This window comes from Drosophila grimshawi, unplaced genomic scaffold (genome assembly GCF_018153295.1).
Source record: "Drosophila grimshawi isolate 15287-2541.00 unplaced genomic scaffold, ASM1815329v1 contig_44, whole genome shotgun sequence".
NCBI classification, from domain to species: domain Eukaryota; kingdom Metazoa; phylum Arthropoda; class Insecta; order Diptera; family Drosophilidae; genus Drosophila; species Drosophila grimshawi.
The window spans coordinates 17,611,132-17,633,868 of record NW_025063240.1 but is presented as its reverse complement, the minus strand read 5'-3'; the positions used below and the strand labels follow the sequence as shown (position 1 = coordinate 17,633,868).

General features: G+C 38.9%; 4 protein-coding genes across 7 annotated transcripts; 1 reads left to right on the top strand and 3 right to left on the bottom strand.

Moving 5' to 3' along the window:
- The first annotated feature begins 2,651 nt into the window (after positions 1 to 2,651).
- Positions 2,652 to 7,906, top strand: LOC6557442 (prostaglandin D2 receptor). Its single transcript, XM_001983811.3, has 4 exons — positions 2,652 to 3,170; positions 5,552 to 5,771; positions 6,693 to 7,226; positions 7,301 to 7,906. Exons 1-4 carry the CDS (start codon positions 2,944 to 2,946, stop codon positions 7,565 to 7,567), a joined length of 1,248 nt encoding a protein of 415 aa, XP_001983847.2. The 5' UTR covers positions 2,652 to 2,943; the 3' UTR covers positions 7,568 to 7,906.
- Positions 7,868 to 15,491, bottom strand: LOC6556548 (zinc finger protein on ecdysone puffs). 3 transcript variants are annotated; one of them, XM_032742958.2, is made up of 4 exons: positions 15,411 to 15,491; positions 13,899 to 14,280; positions 11,134 to 11,357; positions 7,868 to 9,955 (listed from the first exon to the last, which is right to left on the bottom strand). In XM_032742958.2, the coding sequence occupies exons 2-4, from the start codon at positions 14,193 to 14,195 to the stop codon at positions 8,344 to 8,346; spliced, it is 2,133 nt and encodes a 710-aa protein (XP_032598849.1). In that variant the 5' UTR covers positions 14,196 to 14,280; positions 15,411 to 15,491; the 3' UTR covers positions 7,868 to 8,343. The 3 variants fall into 3 exon arrangements, with proteins under 3 accessions (XP_032598849.1, XP_032598850.1, XP_032598851.1); XM_032742959.2 differs by lacking the exon at positions 15,411 to 15,491 and adding an exon at positions 15,236 to 15,334; XM_032742960.2 differs by lacking the exons at positions 11,134 to 11,357; positions 15,411 to 15,491 and having other exon boundaries at positions 13,899 to 13,941.
- Positions 15,492 to 15,793: 302 nt separating this feature from the next.
- Positions 15,794 to 22,520, bottom strand: LOC6556551 (NEDD4 family-interacting protein 1-like). The gene is made up of 2 exons (XM_001983813.3): positions 22,456 to 22,520; positions 15,794 to 17,400 (listed from the first exon to the last, which is right to left on the bottom strand). Exon 2 carries the CDS (start codon positions 17,396 to 17,398, stop codon positions 16,595 to 16,597), a length of 804 nt encoding a protein of 267 aa, XP_001983849.1. The 5' UTR covers positions 17,399 to 17,400; positions 22,456 to 22,520; the 3' UTR covers positions 15,794 to 16,594.
- On the bottom strand, positions 17,700 to 22,520 carry LOC6556552 (protein spitz). Of its 2 annotated transcripts, none has more exons than XM_032742968.2 (2): positions 22,456 to 22,520; positions 17,700 to 18,928 (listed from the first exon to the last, which is right to left on the bottom strand). In XM_032742968.2, the coding sequence occupies exon 2, from the start codon at positions 18,766 to 18,768 to the stop codon at positions 18,085 to 18,087; it is 684 nt and encodes a 227-aa protein (XP_032598859.1). In that variant the 5' UTR covers positions 18,769 to 18,928; positions 22,456 to 22,520; the 3' UTR covers positions 17,700 to 18,084. The 2 variants fall into 2 exon arrangements, with proteins under 2 accessions (XP_032598859.1, XP_001983850.1); XM_001983814.2 differs by having other exon boundaries at positions 17,733 to 18,925.
- Positions 22,521 to 22,737: the final 217 nt, after the last annotated feature.

The following is a 22,737-nucleotide window of genomic DNA, read 5'->3' as shown; positions in this document are numbered from 1 at the left end:
CTGATGATATAAAAGAAATAAATTGCATTACCTCGGAATTGTTCATGACCTTGCATAATAGAGGTTGTGGTATATATTTGTCGGGACACACATACAATCGACAATTCAATTTGACTTTATTTACTTTGAGTTGGAGTTGTTTGACTGCAGTATGTGATGTAATGTAAATTGAAGCATTGCAGGATATTACATATGCATGGGAATACACATTATACATATTTTTTACTAAGATAGTGTTCCTAAGAACAGCTAAGAAATTCTGGGATGGAATTTAGCACTTGCTGAGTTAGCTTTGCTCCGATTATGTGCTTGCTTCCCCAATAAAAACCCAAAGTCATTCGCCATTCATGGAATGCATTATAATTGTGTCGTGAAACTTAAATGGGATTTCTCCGAATCCATAAAGTATATATACTTGTTCAGAATCTCATTATTAATGTTCCATTTCTTAAAACATGTTTTCTGATATCGCTTTGCTGTATTATATTATAATCGGTGTAGATTTTTCTACTTAATAAGAAAAATTGGCGGATTTCAAAAGATTCTTTACATATCTGTAAATGATTTTATGCATATCTAGATTTTTCAATTGATTAACTGATTTGCCTTAACAAACAGTCAAAACTTAATCATATAACCTTCAAAATGTTCTTAAAATATAAATTTTGTTTATTTGCTTGTCATTTTTTTATGTGTAAGAACAGTTACACTGCAAGTTTTATCTTATTTACTGACCAAATAATTGCGTAAAATTTAAGTGGGCAAAGCTGATGAGTCAGCTGATGACATTGACAAGCTCACAAGCAAATCATTATAACAGCAATTTATACTATCAACAAGTCGCTTGTGTATGGCTTAGATTGCTGTGCATATGACTCCAAAGACGAGCATATTTGTTTGAAGATTTAGATCTCAATTAATTGCTGCACTTTTCGAGCATTTGCTTGCAATTGACTTGAAAGCCAAATTTGAGACAGAAGCAATTTTGCGAAGAAAGTCGACTATTAGACCATTATTCAGGCACTTTAGGGAACAACCTAGTTTGTTGGGAACGTTCGCAAGTAAATGACAAAGCCTGCAAATAATATCCTTTTATTTATTAACTGATGCTTGCTGCGTGGGCTCGACTCAGGTCAGTCAACCGTTGGTGCCACGCAAGCTGACAAAAAAGTCATTTTTATGTGCCCCAAATAGAGAGTCAAGAAAATATGATACCGCTTTCAATTGCGTGGGTAAATTAACAATGGAAAAACAGGGGCTAGGATAGTACATATATCAAGGAACACCAATTCCCAGAAATGTATTGTGCAAACAAACGAGGATTTCTAGTCCCGGTCACAGTCACAGTCAATTTTCCTCTTTGTGTTTCATATTGTGTCGCTTTTTTTTACTGAGCACAAATTAGGCTAAAAATAGTCGCCTGCGGACAGTGGCGCTGTTTGACGTCCTTGCATGAGGACGTCAGCATCCGGAGGCTCATGAATTCATTAGATGAACAAAACTCAACATTTGCCCCACCCCTCACCCCACCCTACATAATTATACACGTATTACGCATACGTCGTGTTGTCACTTTTTGCTGACTTTTGCTGTGTGCGTCGACGCCGATGTCAACGTCGGCAGCGGCAGCGGCAGCGGCAGTGGCAGCGGCGTCTCTGTGCCAACTTCCGTCAAACGTTTACGGATAATATCGCATTTAGAATGCATTTCGCTTGCGCCCCTTTGATCTTAAACCAAGCATTTCACATCGTGTGCCCATCGCGATGCCCGTGGCAATGTTTCCAAAAATTATTGTGTTGTGTTTGTTGTGTTTGTTTAGCCATTAAAGGCCGCATGTACCATTCAAATCGAGAATTATATAAAAACAAAATATTTTAATTGTTAATTTTCGAACGCCAACGAAGCAAATGCAAAACAAATTACGAAAATTAAATATTCTGTAGAATTCTGAAAATTCAAAACGAATTTTAAATGCTCTGATCAATTCAGTAGATTTGAATTTGTTATAATATATATATATATATTTATTTATTTATGTATATACTAAGAATATATAAAGAACTAACAGACATACAGCAATATATATCTAAATTCTTAAACTTTGCTAGATTTCTTATATTTAAAAAGTATTCAAGTTGCTGCTAAGCACATATCTATGAAAAGCTGAATAAAGATCACTTTTAAATTGAGATATTAGATACTATTATGCGATTATATAAAGTATATTTATATATATATAACATTTATACGATCGCAGATATCTGGCATATTTCGTGACAAATTTATAGTGCCCCATTGCTACGGTAACAAAGATTCTTTCAGCTATTTTGTTACCGCACACGCGTCGCTGCCGCTGCCGCTGTCTCAGTCGCAGTCGCCGTCGCAGTTGATTCGCAGTCGACGTTGATGTTCGGCCCTGGCTGCGCATTACAAATGGGGCGAGCGGACGGCCTAAGGTTCGGACCGACCACCAACGGCGGCAAAGCACAAACACCACAGCTGCCGAAGTCGTATCGTGTGCCAACTGTTGAATCGGCAAAAGGAACTTTACTGAACAATTTCACCCACCCAGCAGCAACAGCAACAACAGCAACAGCAGCAACAGCAGCAACAGCAGCAGCAGCAGCCGCGGAGCCGACATTGTTGTTGACTGTTCGGGTTCGTCATTCTAAATCGACGACTTGATGCAGACGGCTGCACGGCACGGATCAACCGGAGAATTACCGCAATCGGAGTGTGTCGTTCCCAAGAATTGTGTGTGTGCAACTGGCACAAATACTGTGTGTGAAGCGGCCTCCTTAAAGTGTGTCCAAAAACGCGTTAATCATTTGTCTGTAATACGAAACTAGTTTCCAGTTCAGCGTTTCAAGCATAATTAATTGTGGCGACATTTTCACTGGACAAACTCTTTGGCGACTTAAGCTGCGAGTGCAAGTCCAATTTATGGAATTGAGCAACATGTCAGAGGCAACCAACTTTTATAATGTTATCGAAGTGACCACCAACAGATCAGCGACAACAGCCACAAATCATGATCTGTACAAGATTCGCAAACGTTTGATTCTCTCACTAATTACGATGATCATAGGTGTGATTGGCAATTTGCTGGCATTGATTATTTTGGCGCGTAAAAAGCATAACAAAAACAGTAAATACACGTACATGTTGCGGTAAGTTAACAATAACAAAATGCGCAAATGCATATATATAAACACACACACAGACATACATATAGATGTATATGTGTGTCAGTGTGTGAGTCGAGTAATAGTTGTCATATGTGCTCTGTCTGAGTTCATGGCAGTTGAGGTTTGTTCAACTTGCTCGATTTTACTATGCGGTTCCAATTTACAGCGAACGAAAGATTTAAATTTCAATTCAATTGCGTGTCTTATCTACATATATATACATTTTATTTAATTAACGCAACGTTTGAATTCAAGATTTAATATAGCTTGTTGATTACTTTCCTGGAACATCCATAACTCCTAATTATACCAAGTTCAAATGCGAGGCAATAAAATTTTTATACGAACCATTTCGCCATTAATTGAATTTCTCCAGTGGCTATTTGTATGCCAAGCGTCGAATTCTTCACAAATTCTTTTTATTGTGTGCGCCAAAATTGGTGTTGAATTACCATACATTTTTAATTCAATTTAGTGATTTTGTTTTTAAATACTTGGGAATTCAAACTGACTCTCCAACGAATTATACGTGTGTACATTTGTATAAACAATAAATATAATATACCTTTTATATATGTGTTATATAGATATTCCCTTCGTTTTTTGTTTGCAGTTAGTGAATCTCAGCTGTAATTCATTCACAAGCAAATAACACTTGACTTTAGTTAGAACACGATTTCAGTTATTTATCATCATCATGAGACCAGTAGTTATTAGGTTCAGACCCCCAACCAGCAGTAATTTGCACATTGAATTCATTGAACTGAAGCCTGAAACAGCAATTTGAGGAGGCGACACAAATTATCCTGCGTAAGCGCTGTGTGTGCACTCAAGGGGCATAATGGCCAACAGCTTTGATCTCGGCTTTGATTTGATTGATGATTTAATACACTCCGTTTTGACACTGACGAATGGGAGATTTACATATTGTAGACCCCCGAGAATGTTGGCCCTCTAATCGGCTTATATGTTTCATTTGTGATTGTAATACACAAACGATGTTTGCATTACAATTTGTTATTATTTTGTACGTTTTGCGATTGCAATTTACATTCACTCGAATGGAAAAATCATTGTGTACGCTAAATATTTACAGCCCAACCATAAATCGCATTTGTAATTACAATTTGCAACTAAATCTGTATACATGTGTACACACTATATATACATATAATATGTATATATATATATATATATATATGCGGTCGCCAAGTCAATGTTCAATTTATAAATTATCGACTGCCGGATTTTTTGGTTCTCGCTAGTATCAATTACTTCCCATCCCACGTAGATGCAATCTATATGAATATATTTTCAATTTTCTGCAGACAGTCGAAGAGCGGAAAATATTCACTCATCGCAGTGACAAACGATTCTGCTATGTGGCAAGAGCGACATTTTTTTAAGTTGCTGGAAAAAAAAAATACACAAAAATGTGCGGTTGCACAGATAAACAGAGAACTTATTGTCCTCAAGAGAATAGCAAAAGATTTTAAACGAATGTGGCACAGTCTTGCAGAACTAGACAGAATTCAGTAGTGACAAAGTTTCGGCAGTCAAAAATTTGAATCTGAATCTTTTGAAAGTAGAATTTTAACATGAGTTGCGAGAGAGCATCGCGTTTTCAATTTTTAATACAGCATTATTCTAGAAGTCAAATCATGATAAAAAAAGTCTGGTTTTTTTAAATCACATTATTTTTGAAAATGTTTTGACAAAGTTATGGCAACTCTATGTTTTGAGTAATTTTGGAAGTTATAATTTTAACATAAAATTCGAGCAAGAATCTCGATTTAACCTGCCTTGGTTTTTAAATCAGATCACGTTATGGCTCTGAAATTTTCTAAAAAATATATATAATTTCTAATTGGAAAGTAAGCAAAGCTTTTACATAACTCATTTCCTTGATAAGCTATAACTAACGACTCATAACTACAATATGTTTATAATAGTTTCTTATCAAGCTTAAATAAATAAATGAATAGACTGATTGGCAACTTCCGTTAGAAACTTCCGACTGACATTTTTTTCCTGTTGGATGCGAAGTAATCCGTCTAAACAACGAATAAAGATAAGAAGCAGTTAGTACTATTTGGAGTCAGCGATAAGAATTAGTAATGTGCCCGAATTAAACTTATTTATTGTGTGGAAAACTTTAATTGGGCTATTTACGAGACCCAAACGTCTTGAAGGGGGAGCTGTGTGCAACGTACAACGTACAACGAAACACGAAACACATCAGAATCCATCTGAAATGGCATCAACTGTGCTAATTTATGGCGCTGCTCACAACGCCTCACTAATCCCACATCCTTTTCTCTTCTTTTTCTTCTTGTTCTTGTTCTCCCTTTATGGCACGCCAGCTGCTTGGCGACAAATGATCTGGTGGGCCTGTCGGGAATGGTGGCCGCAACCCTGCTCAAGTTAAACTTTCACGACGGCAACGAGTCTCAGTTTCTTGTGAAACTCGACTGTGTTGGACATGTTGTGTGGCGATTCTTTGGCGTCGGCTCCGGCTGTATTGCCGCTGTGATGGCTGCCGAACGTTGCATGGCTTTGGCTCGACCTTTCATCTATCACAAGGTGAGTAGCTGAGTGCTGTTAAATAAAACAGTGGGGAGCACGCGTCTTAATCGACTTAAGGCATAGAAAGAAAGAAGAAAAAAAAAGGAGCGAGTCTTAAAAGCTTACATTTTTGCAACAAGAGCAACACAAACAAACTGGCAACAAGAACAAATCATTTTTCATTTCCCCTTGACTTCCCTCTTCTTCCAACACACGAAACCAATTTACCAAAAAAAGAAAGAATTTTAAAAGCAATCACAAAACACACTTTACTCTTACCCTAACACAAGAACCCAATTCGAAGCATTATATTATATTATATTTATTTAGGCGACCAGTGTATTCGAAGAAATCATCTTTTCTGAGTCGCAACTGCAAATTACGCTCACATTTTGATCCTTGGACTTTGATGCGAAAAAAAAGAATACTTTAAAAACAATTACGCAACAATTCAATGGTATTTGAAACACTTCTCGAGCCTTCCTCACACAAAATGAAAACAATTTAAGTATTATTATTGCTGCGCGTCTCAGCATTAATTATTTTAATCAGCGACTAACAAGTTTGCGACACACTAAACCTGAGACGGTTCACAATTGATTTTTAATTGTTATTTTTATTGGCATTTTATTTCAGTGCCCTCAATTATCACACGCAACCATTAAATAGGCAAGCATTTTTTTCCTTCTCATTTTGATGGGATAACTTCTGCAATTTCACTAATATTCCTCCCATTTATAACTCGAATAAAGTAATTTTTTTGACATGAACTTTGTGAAAAGACTTTTTTGAGCTAGTGTATATGCTCGCCTTTCTTGTAAAGCTAATAATCCTGCAGTGGCCCGAGTAAATCAAATGTGTGCTTTCATAAATATACCCAAACAGAAATGATTCCCACATCTAACAAAGGAGCTGTTAAATTTTTTATTTACTGTGTAGCACATAACTTATGAGCTAATCCAAAAGTGCGTCGTCAGCATCCTGGTGGTTGCTGCAATCGTCACGTTTCTGCCATTCGTTGGTTTTGGCGCCTACGTGGATGAGTCGAATCCGGAGAAAGTGGTGTGCAAACGTTATCGGGATGTGCCTGGAACTATAAACCGGGCCTATTCCATCTTCTTTATGGCTTTCGGCAGTCTGCTTGTCGTTGTCATTGTCGCCTGCAATTTGTTTGTGGCCCGCGTGCTTTGGATAATCGGACGCAGTCGCAGCCCCGAGCGCAACATGCAATATAATCTCGTCGATCGGGAGAAGAGCGTGCGCAGCATCGATGCGGAGAGCAGCAGTGGCACAACACTCTATCAGAGCCAGTACACCCACAACAGCAGCAACTACAACATGCCACCGCCAAGGCAATTCCATCACAGCAACAGTGTCACAATGCAGTCGGCGACATCGCCGCACGAGATCAAGTTTGCCAAGCTAATGGCAATTCTCAGCATCTCCTTTGTCGTCTGCTGGATGCCACAAATGGTAAGTTTGCTAGCTAGGGGCAAAAAAAAAAGGAAGACAACCAATTACCAATCACACATCGCTCTTTTCCACAGATTGCCATACCCTTGGCCATCAAGGAGCAACGCTTGCGTCCGGATCATCCATTCTTTCTAATCGCCGACGTGCTGATGGCCTTGCATTTCACATTGGATCCATACATTTATGTGCTGAGCCGAGCCAAGGGCATCAATTGGTCGCTGGTCAGCTGCATCAAGCGCTTGCGCTTTGGCTGGCGAGGAGGTCGTCGCCTGCAGCGATCCCAAAGCGAACACACACAAATACGCACCACGACCACTGAGCAGAACACGCTCGACTTTTAGATGGTCAACTGCGACATCGGGTCGCCCATTTTCCTTGTACCAGAGTACTTACACAGATATTTATATACGCAGCATAGTTATGTAATTGGATGACGCGCATCTCAGCAATGGGACACATTCCCTCAGTCGGCAGACAATTGACAAGGATCTGACTCGACTGTCTCCTGTCTCTAATATTTATTATTTGTAAGCTATCATTAAAATCCCACTATCATATCAGGTCTGAAACATATAATTAGTGAGCATAATCTCCACGGCGTTCTCATTATCTCAAAACCCAGACACGAATTGTACAATAAATAATTGCATAATTACATTTTAATAAATAGTGTTTAGAAATCGTTTCGAGTTTTGTGTACAAGTAAGTTTTTATTTTAAAATTTAATCATTACATAATTTGAATGCATTATTTTTTTTTATTGATTTTTTGTTTAGTTTTTGTTTTTTTTCTTTTCCGTTTTTCTTTGTATGTAATTTTTTGGGACACATGCTAGAAAATATCAATCGGTTTTCATGTGTCAATTTAAAAAAAAACAACAACAACAAAAAACAATGTTTATGCAAAATGCAATGAAAATGTCACTAAGATAAGAGTTTAGTTTTGTTTCCTTGTGTTGTTTGTTGTTTGTGTTTTTTTTTGAAGGTTACCCGCTAATAAATCTCTTACAATTGGAGGGGGGCTGCCTCAAAAGTGCGTGGAAAGTTATAGTTATAGTAATGGATTATAATATATATATATATTGTGTGTCTTATGCCCAATAAATCGACACCATCGTCTAGTATCTGTTGTAGCGTCCACGCGCACGTTGGCGTTGCGGCGTCGACTTGGGCCCAGTGCCAGGACCAGCACCAGCACCAGCAGCGGCAGCAGTGGCAGCAGCCGTGGCAGCTGTACGTGGCTTCTTAAGTGGCGTGGCTTCAGTTGGGGTGGCAGCAGCAGCTGTAGCCGGAGTGGCAGCAGCGCCAGCTGCTGCTGCAACTGGTGTGGCTGCTGCTGCAGCGGCGCCAGCAGCCTTGGCTGGCGTCTTCGCGGCTGGCTCCGGTTTGGCTGGTGTCGCTGCTGGTTGAGCGACTGGAGCGGGTGTCGGAACTGGAGTGGGCTCTGGTTCGGGTTCGGGTTCTGGCTCAGCCTCATCCTCCTCCTCCTGAGCCTCCATCTCGTCGCCGTTCTCATCGCCAGCGACTTCCTCGTCACCGCCCTCCTCCTCGCCCTCAGGCTGCTCGGTCATCTCGAAATCCTCATCATCGCCGGTGGCTTCCGATGGATCGTAGAGTTCACCCTCGCCACCTTCGGCCGTCTCCTCGGCACTGCCCTCGGCAGCTGGTGCCTCGGTCTCCTCGATCTTGCGCTTCTTGCGCTCGTTCTCCTCGATGGCGGCGGCGGCGCGCTTTTGTGCAATCTTAGTGTCGCTGGACTTCTCGTTGATGAACTTCAAGAAGTTGCGATGATGGGTGGCGGTGCGTGAGTGAATTTCAGCGGTGGCCTCCGTGTCGAAGAACTTGCTGCAGACGGCGCATTCGAAGCACTCCAGCTTGGAGATCAGACCGGGTCCAACGGGACGCTGCCAATTGTATTTGGGGAGGCGAGTGTCTACCTCGCTGGGTATTTCATCGCCTTCGAGAAAATCGAGAATGCAATCCTCGGGATCGACGGGCAGAGCAACCTCTTCCTCCTCCTGGCTCTCGTTGAGATCTTCACCCTCCTTCGTTTCATCGGCTGGTTCCTCACCCTCTTTGGGCTCCTCGCCTTCCGGCTCTTCACCCTCGGCACCCTCTTCGATCTCCTTCTTGACCTCAGTGGCAGTGGCCTCCTCACCCTCCTTCTTGATCGGCTTCTTCTTGCGCTTCTGTGGGGGACGCAAGTCGCGTGTCTCCTCCTCAGCGGTGCTGATGGGCAGAGTCTGACGCTTGCGTTCGCCCACCTTCGTGTTGTTCTCGGCAGCCTTCTTCAGATGATCGGCCGACAGCAAATGGGTGTCGTAATCGATGCGTGTGGCAAACTCCTTGTTGCACTCAACGCACTTCGGATGCAAGAACTTCTTCAGCTGCAAATGACCCTCGGACTTGCGATGCGTCGAAATGTGTCCATGGAAATTCAGATCGCACATGGTACAATAATCCAATTGGCGCTGCTTGCTCTTCCCCATGCGTTTCAATCGATCGAATTCGATGGACTTCAACTGCTCGGCAATCTTGGCCTCCTGGCGTATCATGTTCGCCTTGAGGCGATAGCTCTCCTCGATACCCTCGCGCATCATCAGATGAGTGCGGCCCTTAATGTGGTTCTCAAACGAGTTGGCGTCCCACATGTGCTTCTTGCACAGATGACAGTAGAACATATCATTCGGCACACTGGCATATGGCGACTCCTTCGGACTGGTTGCGGTGCTAATATAACAATATGGTTATTAAAGAAGCAGAAAATAAAGTTTTATTAGTCATAGATTTTAATAAAATTGGCATGCGCATCTTTTGTTTTTAGAGCATGGCTGACAACAACAGTAGAGAAGTAGTCACGCTGAAAGGATCATAGTAGAATGAATACATATATATAAATATATATTTATATATATATATATAGATACATACATAAACATTAAAATTTCTGGCATTGTTGACTAGGCATGATATATAAATTGCATGAATTATATTTAATGATCGTGTCCTAAGAAATCACAGATATGTGTAATGAAAATTTTGAAAAATTGAAATCAATGAGAGAAAATATATACAAAATTTTCACATTTCTCTCGTTAATTTCGTAACGCATTTTATACCCCTGAAATTTGGTTAAATTGATCAATATCAGATGAAAGAATATTGGTTATAATTAAGCATTAAAAAGGTAAGATTCCAAACATTATAAGATCGGACGCAGAAACACAAAAATACATATATATTACAATTATCAGGGGTATATTGAAAATCGGCGTGCCGAAAATCATTAAAAATTTAATTAAAACCCGACATTAAAACTTCAGAAATGATATTAATGAATATAAAAATAGAAAACATGATGTAAGCTATGCAAAACAAAAGCAATAAATATTTAACAAATAAATAATACGTAATAAATTGTAATCAAAAATCTGAAAATATTTCGTTGACCAACCCGCCCCAAAACCACCCCCCTGCTGACCAGGCTAGCACCTAAAATGGCCAACACATCAACAAGAATGTGTTTGTAATTTTTTGGTTTTTCTATTCAAAAAAGGGGTAAAAATATTTAAAGTTGATATGCCCAACCACTTGAGGAAATTATTGTGTGATTATTTTTTGGTTTCTTATGGAGAGAACAACTTATCATATGCATTAGAAAAAATTGGAAATTAAGTACTTAAAAATATTTTCATATATATATATATTTATATATTTTTGTTTGTTGGAAATATTGATGCATTGATAATTAAAAATATTTTGTAGATTTGTTGTGGAGGCAAAAAATTGCGAATTGAGCAATTTTTCGCTTGATTATTTTTTTTTTGGTAATGTTGTATTTGGAATTGTTTTTGTATTGATTTTTATTTTTGGTATTTTTGAAATAGTAGTAGTGGTTGTACTCTTACCTCTCAATTTTCTTTTCGCCAGGAGTAATTTCCTTCTTTTTATTAGTGTTGGCATTTTTAGCCAAAAGTTTCTTGGCACGATCAAAAGCATTCTGCTTACGAATGCCGCCGGCGCCCTGCTTTTGAGGGGGCTTGGGGCCACTAGTAACGCCACGATTTTGGAAACCTCCTTGGCCACGACGATTATTGAGACGATTGCCGGCACCGCCACCGCGATTGACCATCTTTTATCATGTTTGTTTGTAGTACATACATACATATTTTTACACAATACATTTATAAAGTAGTGTTTTTTTCGTTTTGTTTTTTTTTTTTTTAAGTAAATAATGTTAATTTGTCGATTCGTTTTTGTTTTTTTTTTTTAAATGCATGGAAAATACATGAAATGCACCGTTCGATCGATGTATCGTTTAAAATTGATCGTTACACAGTTATACAAAATATATGATCGTTATATAGATAGATATAATAGCAAAATAGAGCAGACACATATATAAAAAAGTATTATGGTGTTGAGCCATTTACAATATATTAGGAATTATAGTTTCCATTTTGATGTGAGGGATACACACATATAGTAAGTAGATAAGATATATATTTATATATATATGGATATATAATAGATGGATTGGTCAAGTCGGCGGGGCGGTTCGCGTACAATCAGTCGACGGGGATGTTTTTGATGTTGAAATCGTTGGCGTGGCGGCGGCGGGCGTGGCATTTTTGTTTGTTTGTTTGGATATTGTGAAACACAAACGGGCGGGCGGGCATGGACACCGAATTGGGTTATCGGTTATCGGTTTGAAGAGTTCGATTTCGATTTCGATTACGAGTGAGTTCGATCAGAGCAGGAACGTTGAAGAAGAGTGGCGATGGATGTGTTTTTGTATATATATAATTATATATTTATAATTGTATTTTTTTTTTTTTGGTTTTTTTTTTTTGTTATTGCAAGTTGTTGCAGTTGCACCATCAATCAGTACCAGTACCAGATCGGATCGGTTTTTTCAGTTTTCAGAGCAGAGCAGATTAGAAGAGTTCAATCAATCAATCAATCAATCAATCAGTGGCGTCGCATTTTGGAAGAAGTGGCATCGCATCGCATTTACAGTTATATATTGTGTGTTCATTTTTGCGTTGTATGCATTTTGTGTGTTGCGTTGTTTTGTTGGTTGATTGTTGGTTAGTTCGTTTGTTGCAAGCAGCAAGTGCCCCAAAAATGTTGCCATGTTTAATTTGATTTTGTTAATTTTTCATTGTCAAAATTTCGCATTTAATTCATTTTTGATTTTAATTTTTTGGTTGGTTTATGCAGAGTTTGTCACACATAAATAATAAAACAACAAATAATAATTTGCATAAACATTGTCCAAGAAGACAACACACAAGCAACATAAGAAGAAATGATGGCAGAAGGCATCAGTGCAACAACAACATTGCAACAGCAGCAGCAGCAAGAACAACAACAACAACAGGCACAATGAATGCACGCAGTGACGACGACAGCGTCGGAGACATCGGCATTTGATATATATTGATAGATATACACATTTATATATATATATATATTGGATGCATAGGCACAATTGAAATGCGTTTTCGATTCGATTTTGCGTTTTGAGTTTGTTTTTGCAAACAAGCATCGAATTGTTCATATAAATTGTTTTTATTTTTTTTTTTGGTTTTAGTTTTCGTGTAGAAGAGAATAGAAAAGTAAAATATATTTGTAAATTAGCAAGATTTATGATTTGGTAAAAATCCAAAAAAGATTTTTGATATTTTGGTTGTTTTGGTAAATTAATTAAATGCCTAAATACATCTTATAAGAATACATTTATAAAAAATGTCAAAAAACACCTCTCGTATATCGTATATTGTATATCGTATCATCATCATACTCTTTTCATCTTTAAATGGAACATTTTGTTGGCGGTACATCATATTTAAGGTGGTACAAATGATTTCACATTCAACAAATTGTGCAATTTCATCGAGCTACACAAATCAAAAAAATACTGCATTTAAAATGGAATAAATGCTTTTTCTATAGAAAACCTTCTCCTCCTCCTCCTCCTCTCATTACACAATTTTCAAATTTCGCAGCAGGGTTTTTCTCATTTTCCTTTTTGTTGTTTTTAGCAATATAAAATGTATTGCTAATTTGTTGAATTATTTTTAGATTTTACTACAAACTACGCGAATTTTTGTTTTGCTTTAAAGGTTAAATTTGTTGTATCAGATTCTATTCAAAAGCTTATGTCTTAATGAAAATAACAATAAATAGGGGGATATTTCAATTTTCTCATTCTTCGGTGGATGCGACGAGCAGCAATTGCTCAAATAAGGGTAACTTTCACTTGTCTGAATGTTATCAGAATGTGTATGGGGAAAGTATGACATATTTTTAAAAATTAATTAATCTTTTAAGCATTCAAGTAATCAATAAATTTATATAAGAATAAGTTTATATATGTTGGTTTATAGAGATCGATCGATTAAAGACATTATCTTTCAATGAATTGATGTTATAACAATCGAAAATGTAATCTTTTTCATCAGAGCCACTTTGAATGGCTTAAAAATATGATCCAAATGGATATACTCCAGCGATTCTCTATACACAAGTGAAATTGACCCTCGCTCAGGTCAACTGCCCTCATCAATCCACCAGAAAATAGAGAAAAGGGTGTAAAATAAAAATAGAGAGAACTCGGGACATGTTTGATAGCTTGGGTTTAATTAAAAACTGAAATTCATACACATACCTGTCCGCCCCGTTGATTACGGTTGCCCATGCCACCGCGTGGCAGATCCAGCAGCGAGGGTGGATTCTGGTTTCTGAACAGATTGTTAAGCAGATTGTTGGCCAGGTTGATGGCCTGGGCGTTCATTTGGCCCCCGCCACCTTGACGCATATTGTTGCCAAATTGACCACCGCCGGGATTCTGGGATTCCCAGGGTGACATATTCATGCCACCCATGCGATTAGTGCCCATGGGTCCGTTGTATTGGTTGCCGCCACCAAAGTTGCGGTTACGATTCTGGTTGCCACGGAATGCCATGTTTGCCTTTAGATTGTTGCCGTTGCTGCTATTGCCGTTAGCTAAATTTGGTTGCTGTTGTTGCGGATTTCCGTTGACCCTTACGCTGCAAATAATGAAAGAGTTTAGGTTTATTTTAAATTGTAAATTAGTTGACTGTCGAATTTTCTAAACAAACTATTATCAAAGACACTGAATATATTATGTATATAAAATGAATATGGAAATATATTCAGTATCCTTGTGTGGATGTTTGTGAAACGCTTGGCATACCTGACCATAATTTGAATGGGAGTTTGTGTGGGATGATATAGGAATATGTATTGTATATTTCTACTTAGTTTGGATGGGAAAAAATCGAAAGCGTGCGTTTACAAAAACAAATGAAAATCTGTTGGCCGCTGAAAATAAAAACGTCACGTCAAGCATTAAATCTGTCAGGAAGGCAGCAGTCTGATTAGTGCGGTAGTTAAGCATATTTAGTTAGTAAATAAAGTAAGAATAATTTTGAATCTGTTGGTAAATAAGGGTGTCAAAACCCAAGCGCAGATACATACACAAGAAGCAGCAGAAAAGCGTCATGAGAGGGTAGCAAGTATAGATGCATGTATATATATATAAATGTGTGTGTGTGTAATAAAAACGCTACCTGTTTCAATGCTATGCAGAATATATACAAATAAGAAATGAGCACAGCAGCAGTCTGTGAAACTGGTTTTCAACACCGGCTGAAAATAGCGGCAAAAGCAGCGAGCTGCTGGCAAGAGTTGAATGCCTATCTAGAAAAAGTAAGATGGCGGCCAGGCGTGCGTGTATATATACACATAAATATGCGAGAGTGTGTGAAGAAGTCATCAGAAGCCAAGCCGCTGAGTCAGAAAACCGGCGAAAAGAAAACGTAGTTTTTCAACATGCAGCAACGCGTATTAAAGCATTTACATAATTAATGTTTATCAAATACGCAACAAAAATGCCTAAAAATGTGCGCAGTTTCTAATAATAAATAAGCCAAAAACTACAACTGTTTCAATGCGCAAGTTGCATAAGAATATTTACTGTACCCGTTTGTAGCACGATGTACGCTCAGGTCAGAATTATGGTAGCGAAAATCAATAATTAGATTGCAGCCTGGCTGCGAAAAAGTCGTCCAACAGATACACACACACTAATGCAGCAGCAGCCTCAGAATATTTTCACTTCGCAGAAACCACGGGGATATTATTTGTCAAAACTTACGTTGCGGTTGTGTTTGTTGATTGGCTGCTTGGTGTAAAAATATATACCACTGTCCCTATTTGTTTTATACGCTTTTTTAAACAAATCTATTTTTAAATTAAAGATGGCTGCCTGTTGTGAAAATACTTTATTCCCACACACAAACGTGACAACTTCCTAATGTGAGTTGCAAGTTATGTGCATGGCTCACTTCGATAGTGTTGGTCACTTTTACCACACCAGGGTTGATTCTCACATGGGCAAGTGTTGGCAGATTGTGAAATGTTTACGTCTAACTAAGCAGTGCTGCTTTCGATAATCGAAACTAACAAGATATCGAATGTATGGTACCGAGTTAGAATGCGCTCCCAGATTCAAATTACAAATAATGCACACGCTCGTCGTTTATGATTTTTTTTTGTGATTTTATTAATTTGCATAAAACTGACGTATATTTCTGATATGCGTCCTTGCAATGCATTTATTAATTTACATACAAAGGGGGTAAACATTTATTATAAACGTTTCAATAATAGCAATAATAGTAATTATAATAGTTATGCATTTAACTAGCCAAATTACTTCTGTTGTTGCCTTTTGTGTAGCTGTTTTAAGTACCACAGCATAAAAATAGATGCAACAACGGGAAAAACATATATTCTATATATATGATTTATCAATATATATCTTCTTTGTAGGTGTTGTTGCCCTTTTGTGTTGGTTGTGTCTTTGATTCTAAAAATTAGAATAGAAGCTACTACAGTGCGAGAGACATCTATACACATTTTACATTATACAATATTACGCACAAAGTACATCAATTAGATTGGCCAAGGAAAAATTAAATAGCCAAACAACGGGTGCAGTGGATTGAAGGATTCTTAGTTCTCCTTCTCCGACTCTCACTACGGCGGTGACTTTGCGGCTGACAATTACGCGTATGCATTATGCTAGTTTTAACGGATTTATGGATTAACTTGCGCTATTTAACATATATATTTATATGTAGTAACTACACTGAAACACTAACCAATAGTAAGTTCGCAATTGATTATGTTTCGAAAAAAAAAGAAAACAGAAGGAATAGGAGGACAAACGTCGCCGCTGATTCATCATTGACTGCACAACAAACTCGCCCAATTAAAACGTATTTACATATAATAGACTCCCGTCTCCGGCGGCGGCGGCGACGACGTTGCCCACACCTAGTAGAAGAAGAGCAGCCGCTCCTGGGCAGAGGCGGAGAGCAATCGCCAGGATCGCTTAATGCTCACATACTGAATGAAGGCGCGTATGGCAATTAGGAAGCCAAAGGCGCAGATTAGCCACCACAGCCACGAGTTCTCGTGCGAAGCCAGATCCGTCGAATGCTTCACAATCAGCGTCCACTTGGCCAGCGACAGGCCAAAGCCGGACAGGGCACCATAGCGGGCGGCGATTGTGTGACAGAAACAGGTCAGCATCAGGAAGCCAATCCAATTGAAGAGGAATGCAACCATAAATGCCGTAATAAACATTATATCCGTGCCCAATAAATTGTCCGTGGTGGACAGACTGTTTTCCGGATCGCTGGCATTCATGGCGATAAACGTCAGACCCGGCGGACCGGCACGCACAGTGCCGGTGCCATCGCGCAACGGATTTGGCGGCAGTGGCAACAATGGATTCGGCGGCGGCGGCAACTGTTGTGTCGGTGTCAAGGTCAAAAATGCGGGCGGCAATTCTCCATTTAGTGACTTCTCCATCTGCACCTCCTCGTATGTGGGCAGCTTGCCGTGCAGCTCATGCGGCAGCATCACCTCGCCACCACCCTCCTGAGGCGGTGCCACAACCTCCCCGGCATGTGTCGTCACCGTCAACGTGGGCATCTGATGCGGCAACATCACCTGCTGACCCCCATGACCCAGTGCATCCGGCTCGTATGGGGGTGGTGCACTAAAGTCCGCCTTGGGCGGTCCCAGCGGATCATCGCCGGGCTGGCTGGGTGGCTGCTGATTGTTGTGCGGCATGACTGCAAAAAGGTCGTGAACGATGCATATTAATATAAAGTTTACAAGTGGAGAAGTTGGCAAAAAGTTGCTAAAAGAAAAAAGATTTATATTCGAGCTGACGAATATTGAATATCCATGCAGAAATGTGCCTAAAATTATATTCTAAATAAATCAAATTAAATGCTGGATACCTTTGCAATCAAATACAGATATAAACAGACAAATTTGCAAGAATATATAACATATATATAAATATAAATTTATATGTATAAATTAAGAATATAAAGTAAATTCGCCCACGAGTCATAGAAAATTGAGCTTTATGTTTTTAGTTGTTTTGATTCATTTCGCATTTATTAAGGCGACGTCATTCAAGTTAATAAATAATTAATTAAATTAGTTTTGTTTGTTGTTTTTTTTTTGTTTTGTAAAATGAGCGGCTAGCTGCCAAAATTGCATTGCATTAATACAGCAGTTTCAGTTAATAATACTTATTTCCTTTAGCTGCAATTCGGAAGGCACTTAATACTACAGTCGGTTAAAATCAAGAGAAAACAAATTTAGAGTTAAATAATAATAGAAAAAGAAATAAAAAACAGTTTAGAACAGTTGAAACGATGAAGAAGTAGTTAAGTTAAGAAGGCATTCCGTTGTTTGGTTAGTTGCACACCACTCCGGCTCCTCCTCCTCCTTGCCACTCTCACTCAGTGCCTGGCTCTCTCGTGACTGCTGGGAGTTGACTGGAGATAGGCCTGCTCCATGGTCAGGATGCGATTGTGATGCGGTCCAAATGGACGACGCGCTATGCGCGACGATTTCAGGCCATCCACTTCGTCGATGCCTTCGTTTTCGAAACCCATGTCGCCCACATCTGTGCCTCCTCTGCTATCGTGTAGCTTCTCCTTTGCCTGTTTCTCGTGACGGAGATAGAGCACCACACAGCACATGGCCATAAAGATGACGGCGAGCGTGGCACCACTCACAATGCTGGCCTTCTCGAACATGACACGATTTCGTGTTGGCAAATAGGAGCCATCGATCTCTTTGTACTCGCAGCGCGGTCCCATAAAACCCATCGCACACTCGCAATTGTAGAGAATCTCGTTGTGAATCTCGACGGTGAAGCAGGTGGCATCATTCAAGCAATACCACGCGGCATATGTTGGCGGGCAATTGAAGATGGGAAATGTGATGTTCGGACGTGGCGAAATCGTTGTCAGCGCAATGACATTGTCCGGCGGCGGGGAGTCCGTTGGTGGCGCCTCGGTGCGAGGCTTGGTTATGGCACGCGATGAGCAAGCGTCGCTGGGCGAAATGCAGGCGGCAAGCAGCAACAACAGCGGCAGCAGCAGCAGAAGCCGTAGCGGCAGCAACAGTTCTAGTGGCATCTTGGCAAGACTATAGCATGGCAGGCAGGCAGCTGGGCAGGCAGGCAGCTGAGGCTGGCGAGGATTACGTGAACGGTAAATGTGTCTTGTGGCACGCGTCTATGTTTTGTGTCTTGTGTTTATTGCTTGTTTGTTTGTTTGGTTTGCTCTTGTGGTGCTGCTGCAAACAGAATAAAAGCAAAAGTGCAATTATAAAATCAACTCAAAATTTAGAAATTATACTTTTGCAGTATCTGTGTGTTGTTGCTGTTGTTGTGCTTGTGTGTGTGTGCCGAGCTGTGTGTGCGTGTTAGTTTTGTTGCCTGCCTAGGCCAGCCGCCTTGCCCTGATTTTCACTCCCTGCTAAACAGCCTCCCTCTCTCTGAGTCTGTCTCTCTGTTTCTGTCCCTCTCTCAGACTAAGCCCCGCTTTTGGGTTTCTGGGTTTATCGACCTGAGTGGAAAATAACAAAAGTAGCTTATTATTTAACAACAAATTACAATGTTTTATACAAAAGGACACAAATAACACATTTTATTTACCTGGCCGAACTGAGAGCTGTTTTTATTTTTGGTTTGCACAGTTTGCACTTGTTTAATTTTCTTCTTTTTTTTAACTTTGATATTTGCACTCTTAACTTTTTGAAATAAAAAACACGCGTACAGGTTGAATGGCCTAAGCCAAGGTTTAGGGTATTCCACAGATCCCGTTTTAATCGAGAGAGCGATGAATAAAATACCACCTTATAAAAGATTCTAATGTGGTTTATTTTCCCGTCCTCAGAAATTTGAAATTTCCTCAGACTTTGAACTATCAAAAACGTTATTCTAGCTATAGCTTTCTCAAAGCCAAACTGACTTAAAAAAAAAGATCTTTCAGTTAATATAATTTTATATTTGTTCTCGGTTGAAAAAAGCTGAATGTATTTGATGATTATAATTTCTGTACAATTTCGGATAATACGACACTTCGAGGGACCACTGTACTCAAGTTTATTATTAGACTGTAACTCATTTCCGTTGGCCCACTTTATGACTAGCCCACTAGAATTATTCCTCTATATATACATATATACTCACATACCTCTTGACTTGTATAATAATTACATGTTCCTCAGACTTTTATAGTCACTAAAGCGAGCCGTGTTTTAGTTCTAGAAAACACAACCATATAATATATATATATATATATATAAGCATGTAATTAAGGGACATTCGCCAACTTATTTTATGGCTAACTGTTTGTCCTTGAACTTAACGGTAGTTTAGTGCCAAACAGCAAACGTGCAAAGGCGCTAACTGTAACTGTAACTGTAACTTTTCTGTCTGGTTCACAAGCAAATAAACGAGTGCAATTAGATTGACCTTATGGCCAATTGAATACATGTGAATACAATTTGAATAGCTTGTGCAACGCTTACTTTGAGTAGTCAAATAAATGCGTAGAGCTGTCTGTAGTCTGTAGACTGACTCTATGGGCTTTATGTGCAGAACTGGGCTCAGTTCCAATTAGCAACAGCCCCAAAATTGGGGTCACCAAAAACAGACAAAAACATAAATAAAAAGAAAAGACACGCAAATGCGCAGTTTGTTTAAGTTCCAAGTTCGAGTGCGGTTTCTGAATCTGTTTCGGATTCGGATTCGGATACCCATGTTGGGGATGTGGGCGAGCGTGTTTTGGATATATAAAGGCATGACTAGAACACTATATAATTATGCTTGAAAGCTACAGTAGACATTCGTGAATGACAACTGCCAAAGATTGCATCATAAGTGTTTAGAAATCGCAATTCTCATCTTAAATTTAAAAGAAATCTCAAATAAATAACTGAAGAAATTTTAGTTGCTGATTTGCATATGAATGGTTATTCAAATTCAAGTTTGGTTTTCTATAATATTCTATTCCTCTTATTTAAGCTGCATTGTATGAATAGATAATTTCAAGAAAAAATCAACGTTTTTTTCCTCAATACTGTATTCCACTTATTTAAACTGCTTTTGCTGTTTCTAAGTGCCAAGACTCATTTTACTTACTAGTAATTAACTTGTAAGCAGCCACTGTGCATGTGTGTGACACTCATTCAACCACTTATCTGCGTATGTATTTGTAGCGTGGCGAAAAAAGAAAAAATAAATCGCTGATTAGGCCACAGTCTCTCTGTGAGGTATATATATAATAACAATGAAATCTACTGATAAAGGCACTCAGCTGAGTCACTTGTTTGTGTACACACATACATGTGCATAAATGTACATTAACTCGCATTACAGAAAAAAATATGGCATGAAATTAGCAAAGAAAATACGAATATGGAATAGAAAGAGGGTCAAACAAAAACAACAACAACAAGTGGTGGCTTCGTACGACTTGACGTGGGCGGTGGAGAAATTCAATAGAGCTGTATATACGCACACACATATATAAATATTTATATATTTATATGATATGCAGGTAGTTGGCTAACAAAAGCGTAGGCAAAAAATACTTTCCAGCTAAGAAAAAAACAATTTGTTGATAAGAAATTTGAGCGCAACGACAGCTGCAGCCGCAGTTATTATTGTTAAGGTGCGCTGTTGCCACATGCAGCAGGTGCGAGTGATGCACACACAAATACACACACACTGAAAAAAAAAACTTCTGCAGCTGCGCCCTAAACCAGTTAAACGAGACGTGAGCTAAGGCGGAAGTGGCTTTGTTTGGAAGTTGGATGTTGGAAGAGACCTTAAGAAGCTGCTTCCGCAAGCGACAGCTTCCAACACAGTTGCATGCAGCAACCTGAATGAACATGCTCAAACATACACACACACACATAAATATACAGGCAGCTAGAAACAACCGTTATGCATTTATGACAGGGAACCTGCATGTTAAAACAAGTTTTAAAGGCAAACCTCAAAGATGACAACTAAGAATAGAACACAGTGGTCGCTCGCTAATAACGAACTTTTTAAAATTAATCAAAAACAAAAGCCAATGTTTTCAATTAATTTGAAATACTGCAACAAAATTAGAGCAAACAGAAAAATAGATTAGAAATTCTAAAAGCAAAGAGTTAAACTTTTCGAGAGCAGTCTGTAGTTTTGTCCCACAAGAGCAGCTTTGTTGTTGTTGTTCTACGTATTGCTCGTGCTCGTGCTTGTGCATGGATGTGTATGTGTGTGTTTGGCTGTGTATGTGTACGTTGCATGCATTTTATTCAAGAATATAAAGAAAAAAAGCCTCACTTGTTGTGCAAGGGCAAATGAATAAAATTCAACTTGTGTAACAAAAATATGAAAATCAAATCAACGGCTATTTGTCACACCACTTAGCACAATGAAAGGAAACCTTTTTAGCACCGAGCACAAATTTCAGCAAGATTAATATGATTTATTTGTTTGCTAATCAAAACACAAACAAGAACACACACACACACACGCACACACACATACATACATAGTTGTAGCTAATACACACACACACACGAATGCAACTCTGCAAGATGCTCCCCTGGAGCTGTTTTTTTTTTGTTGTTTCCCCTCTTTAATGCAACCTTTGATTGCATTTTGGTTGGTTTCTATTTCTGGGCTACCCCAATAAATGCTAAATGCAGCAGAAGCAGCAGCAGCAACAAGAACTCGGCACACCCAAAATGCCTAATTATAGGTTTGACAACAATCGAATTTGAATTTAGATTATTTTTTGATTTCTTGTTTGCTATTTATTCACCTTTTGCTGTGCGTTCGTTCGTTGATTAGGTTTTCACTTTTGCGCAGCGCGTTCGCTTTTAACGAATGATTTTTATTGATTTGCCAACTGAAACTGATGACAAACACCAACACACACAGCAAACTGATGTTGCAATTCAACTTATATGTAATAGGCGTTTTTTTTCGATAATTTTATTTTTTTTGTATATATATTTTTTTTTTTAATTGAAATGGTTTTTCAAATATTTCGTAATTTAAATGGAACAAAACAAATGCGACTGCTTGAGCCACATTCTTCTTC

Coding starts and splice junctions, on each gene's coding strand:
- LOC6556548 (XM_032742958.2), bottom strand. CDS start 14,195: ATGGCATTCCGTGGCAACCAGAATCGTAACCGCAACTTTGGTGGCGGC. Junction 11,358..13,898: donor GTAATCAACGGGGCGGACAG/GTATGTGTATGA, acceptor ACATGATAAAAG/ATGGTCAATCGCGGTGGCGG. Junction 9,956..11,133: donor GGCGAAAAGAAAATTGAGAG/GTAAGAGTACAA, acceptor TTGTTATATTAG/CACCGCAACCAGTCCGAAGG.
- LOC6557442 (XM_001983811.3), top strand. CDS start 2,944: ATGGAATTGAGCAACATGTCAGAGGCAACCAACTTTTATAATGTTATC. Junction 3,171..5,551: donor AAATACACGTACATGTTGCG/GTAAGTTAACAA, acceptor ATGGCACGCCAG/CTGCTTGGCGACAAATGATC. Junction 7,227..7,300: donor TCTGCTGGATGCCACAAATG/GTAAGTTTGCTA, acceptor TCTTTTCCACAG/ATTGCCATACCCTTGGCCAT.
- LOC6556551 (XM_001983813.3), bottom strand. CDS start 17,398: ATGCCGCACAACAATCAGCAGCCACCCAGCCAGCCCGGCGATGATCCG.
- LOC6556552 (XM_032742968.2), bottom strand. CDS start 18,768: ATGCCACTAGAACTGTTGCTGCCGCTACGGCTTCTGCTGCTGCTGCCG.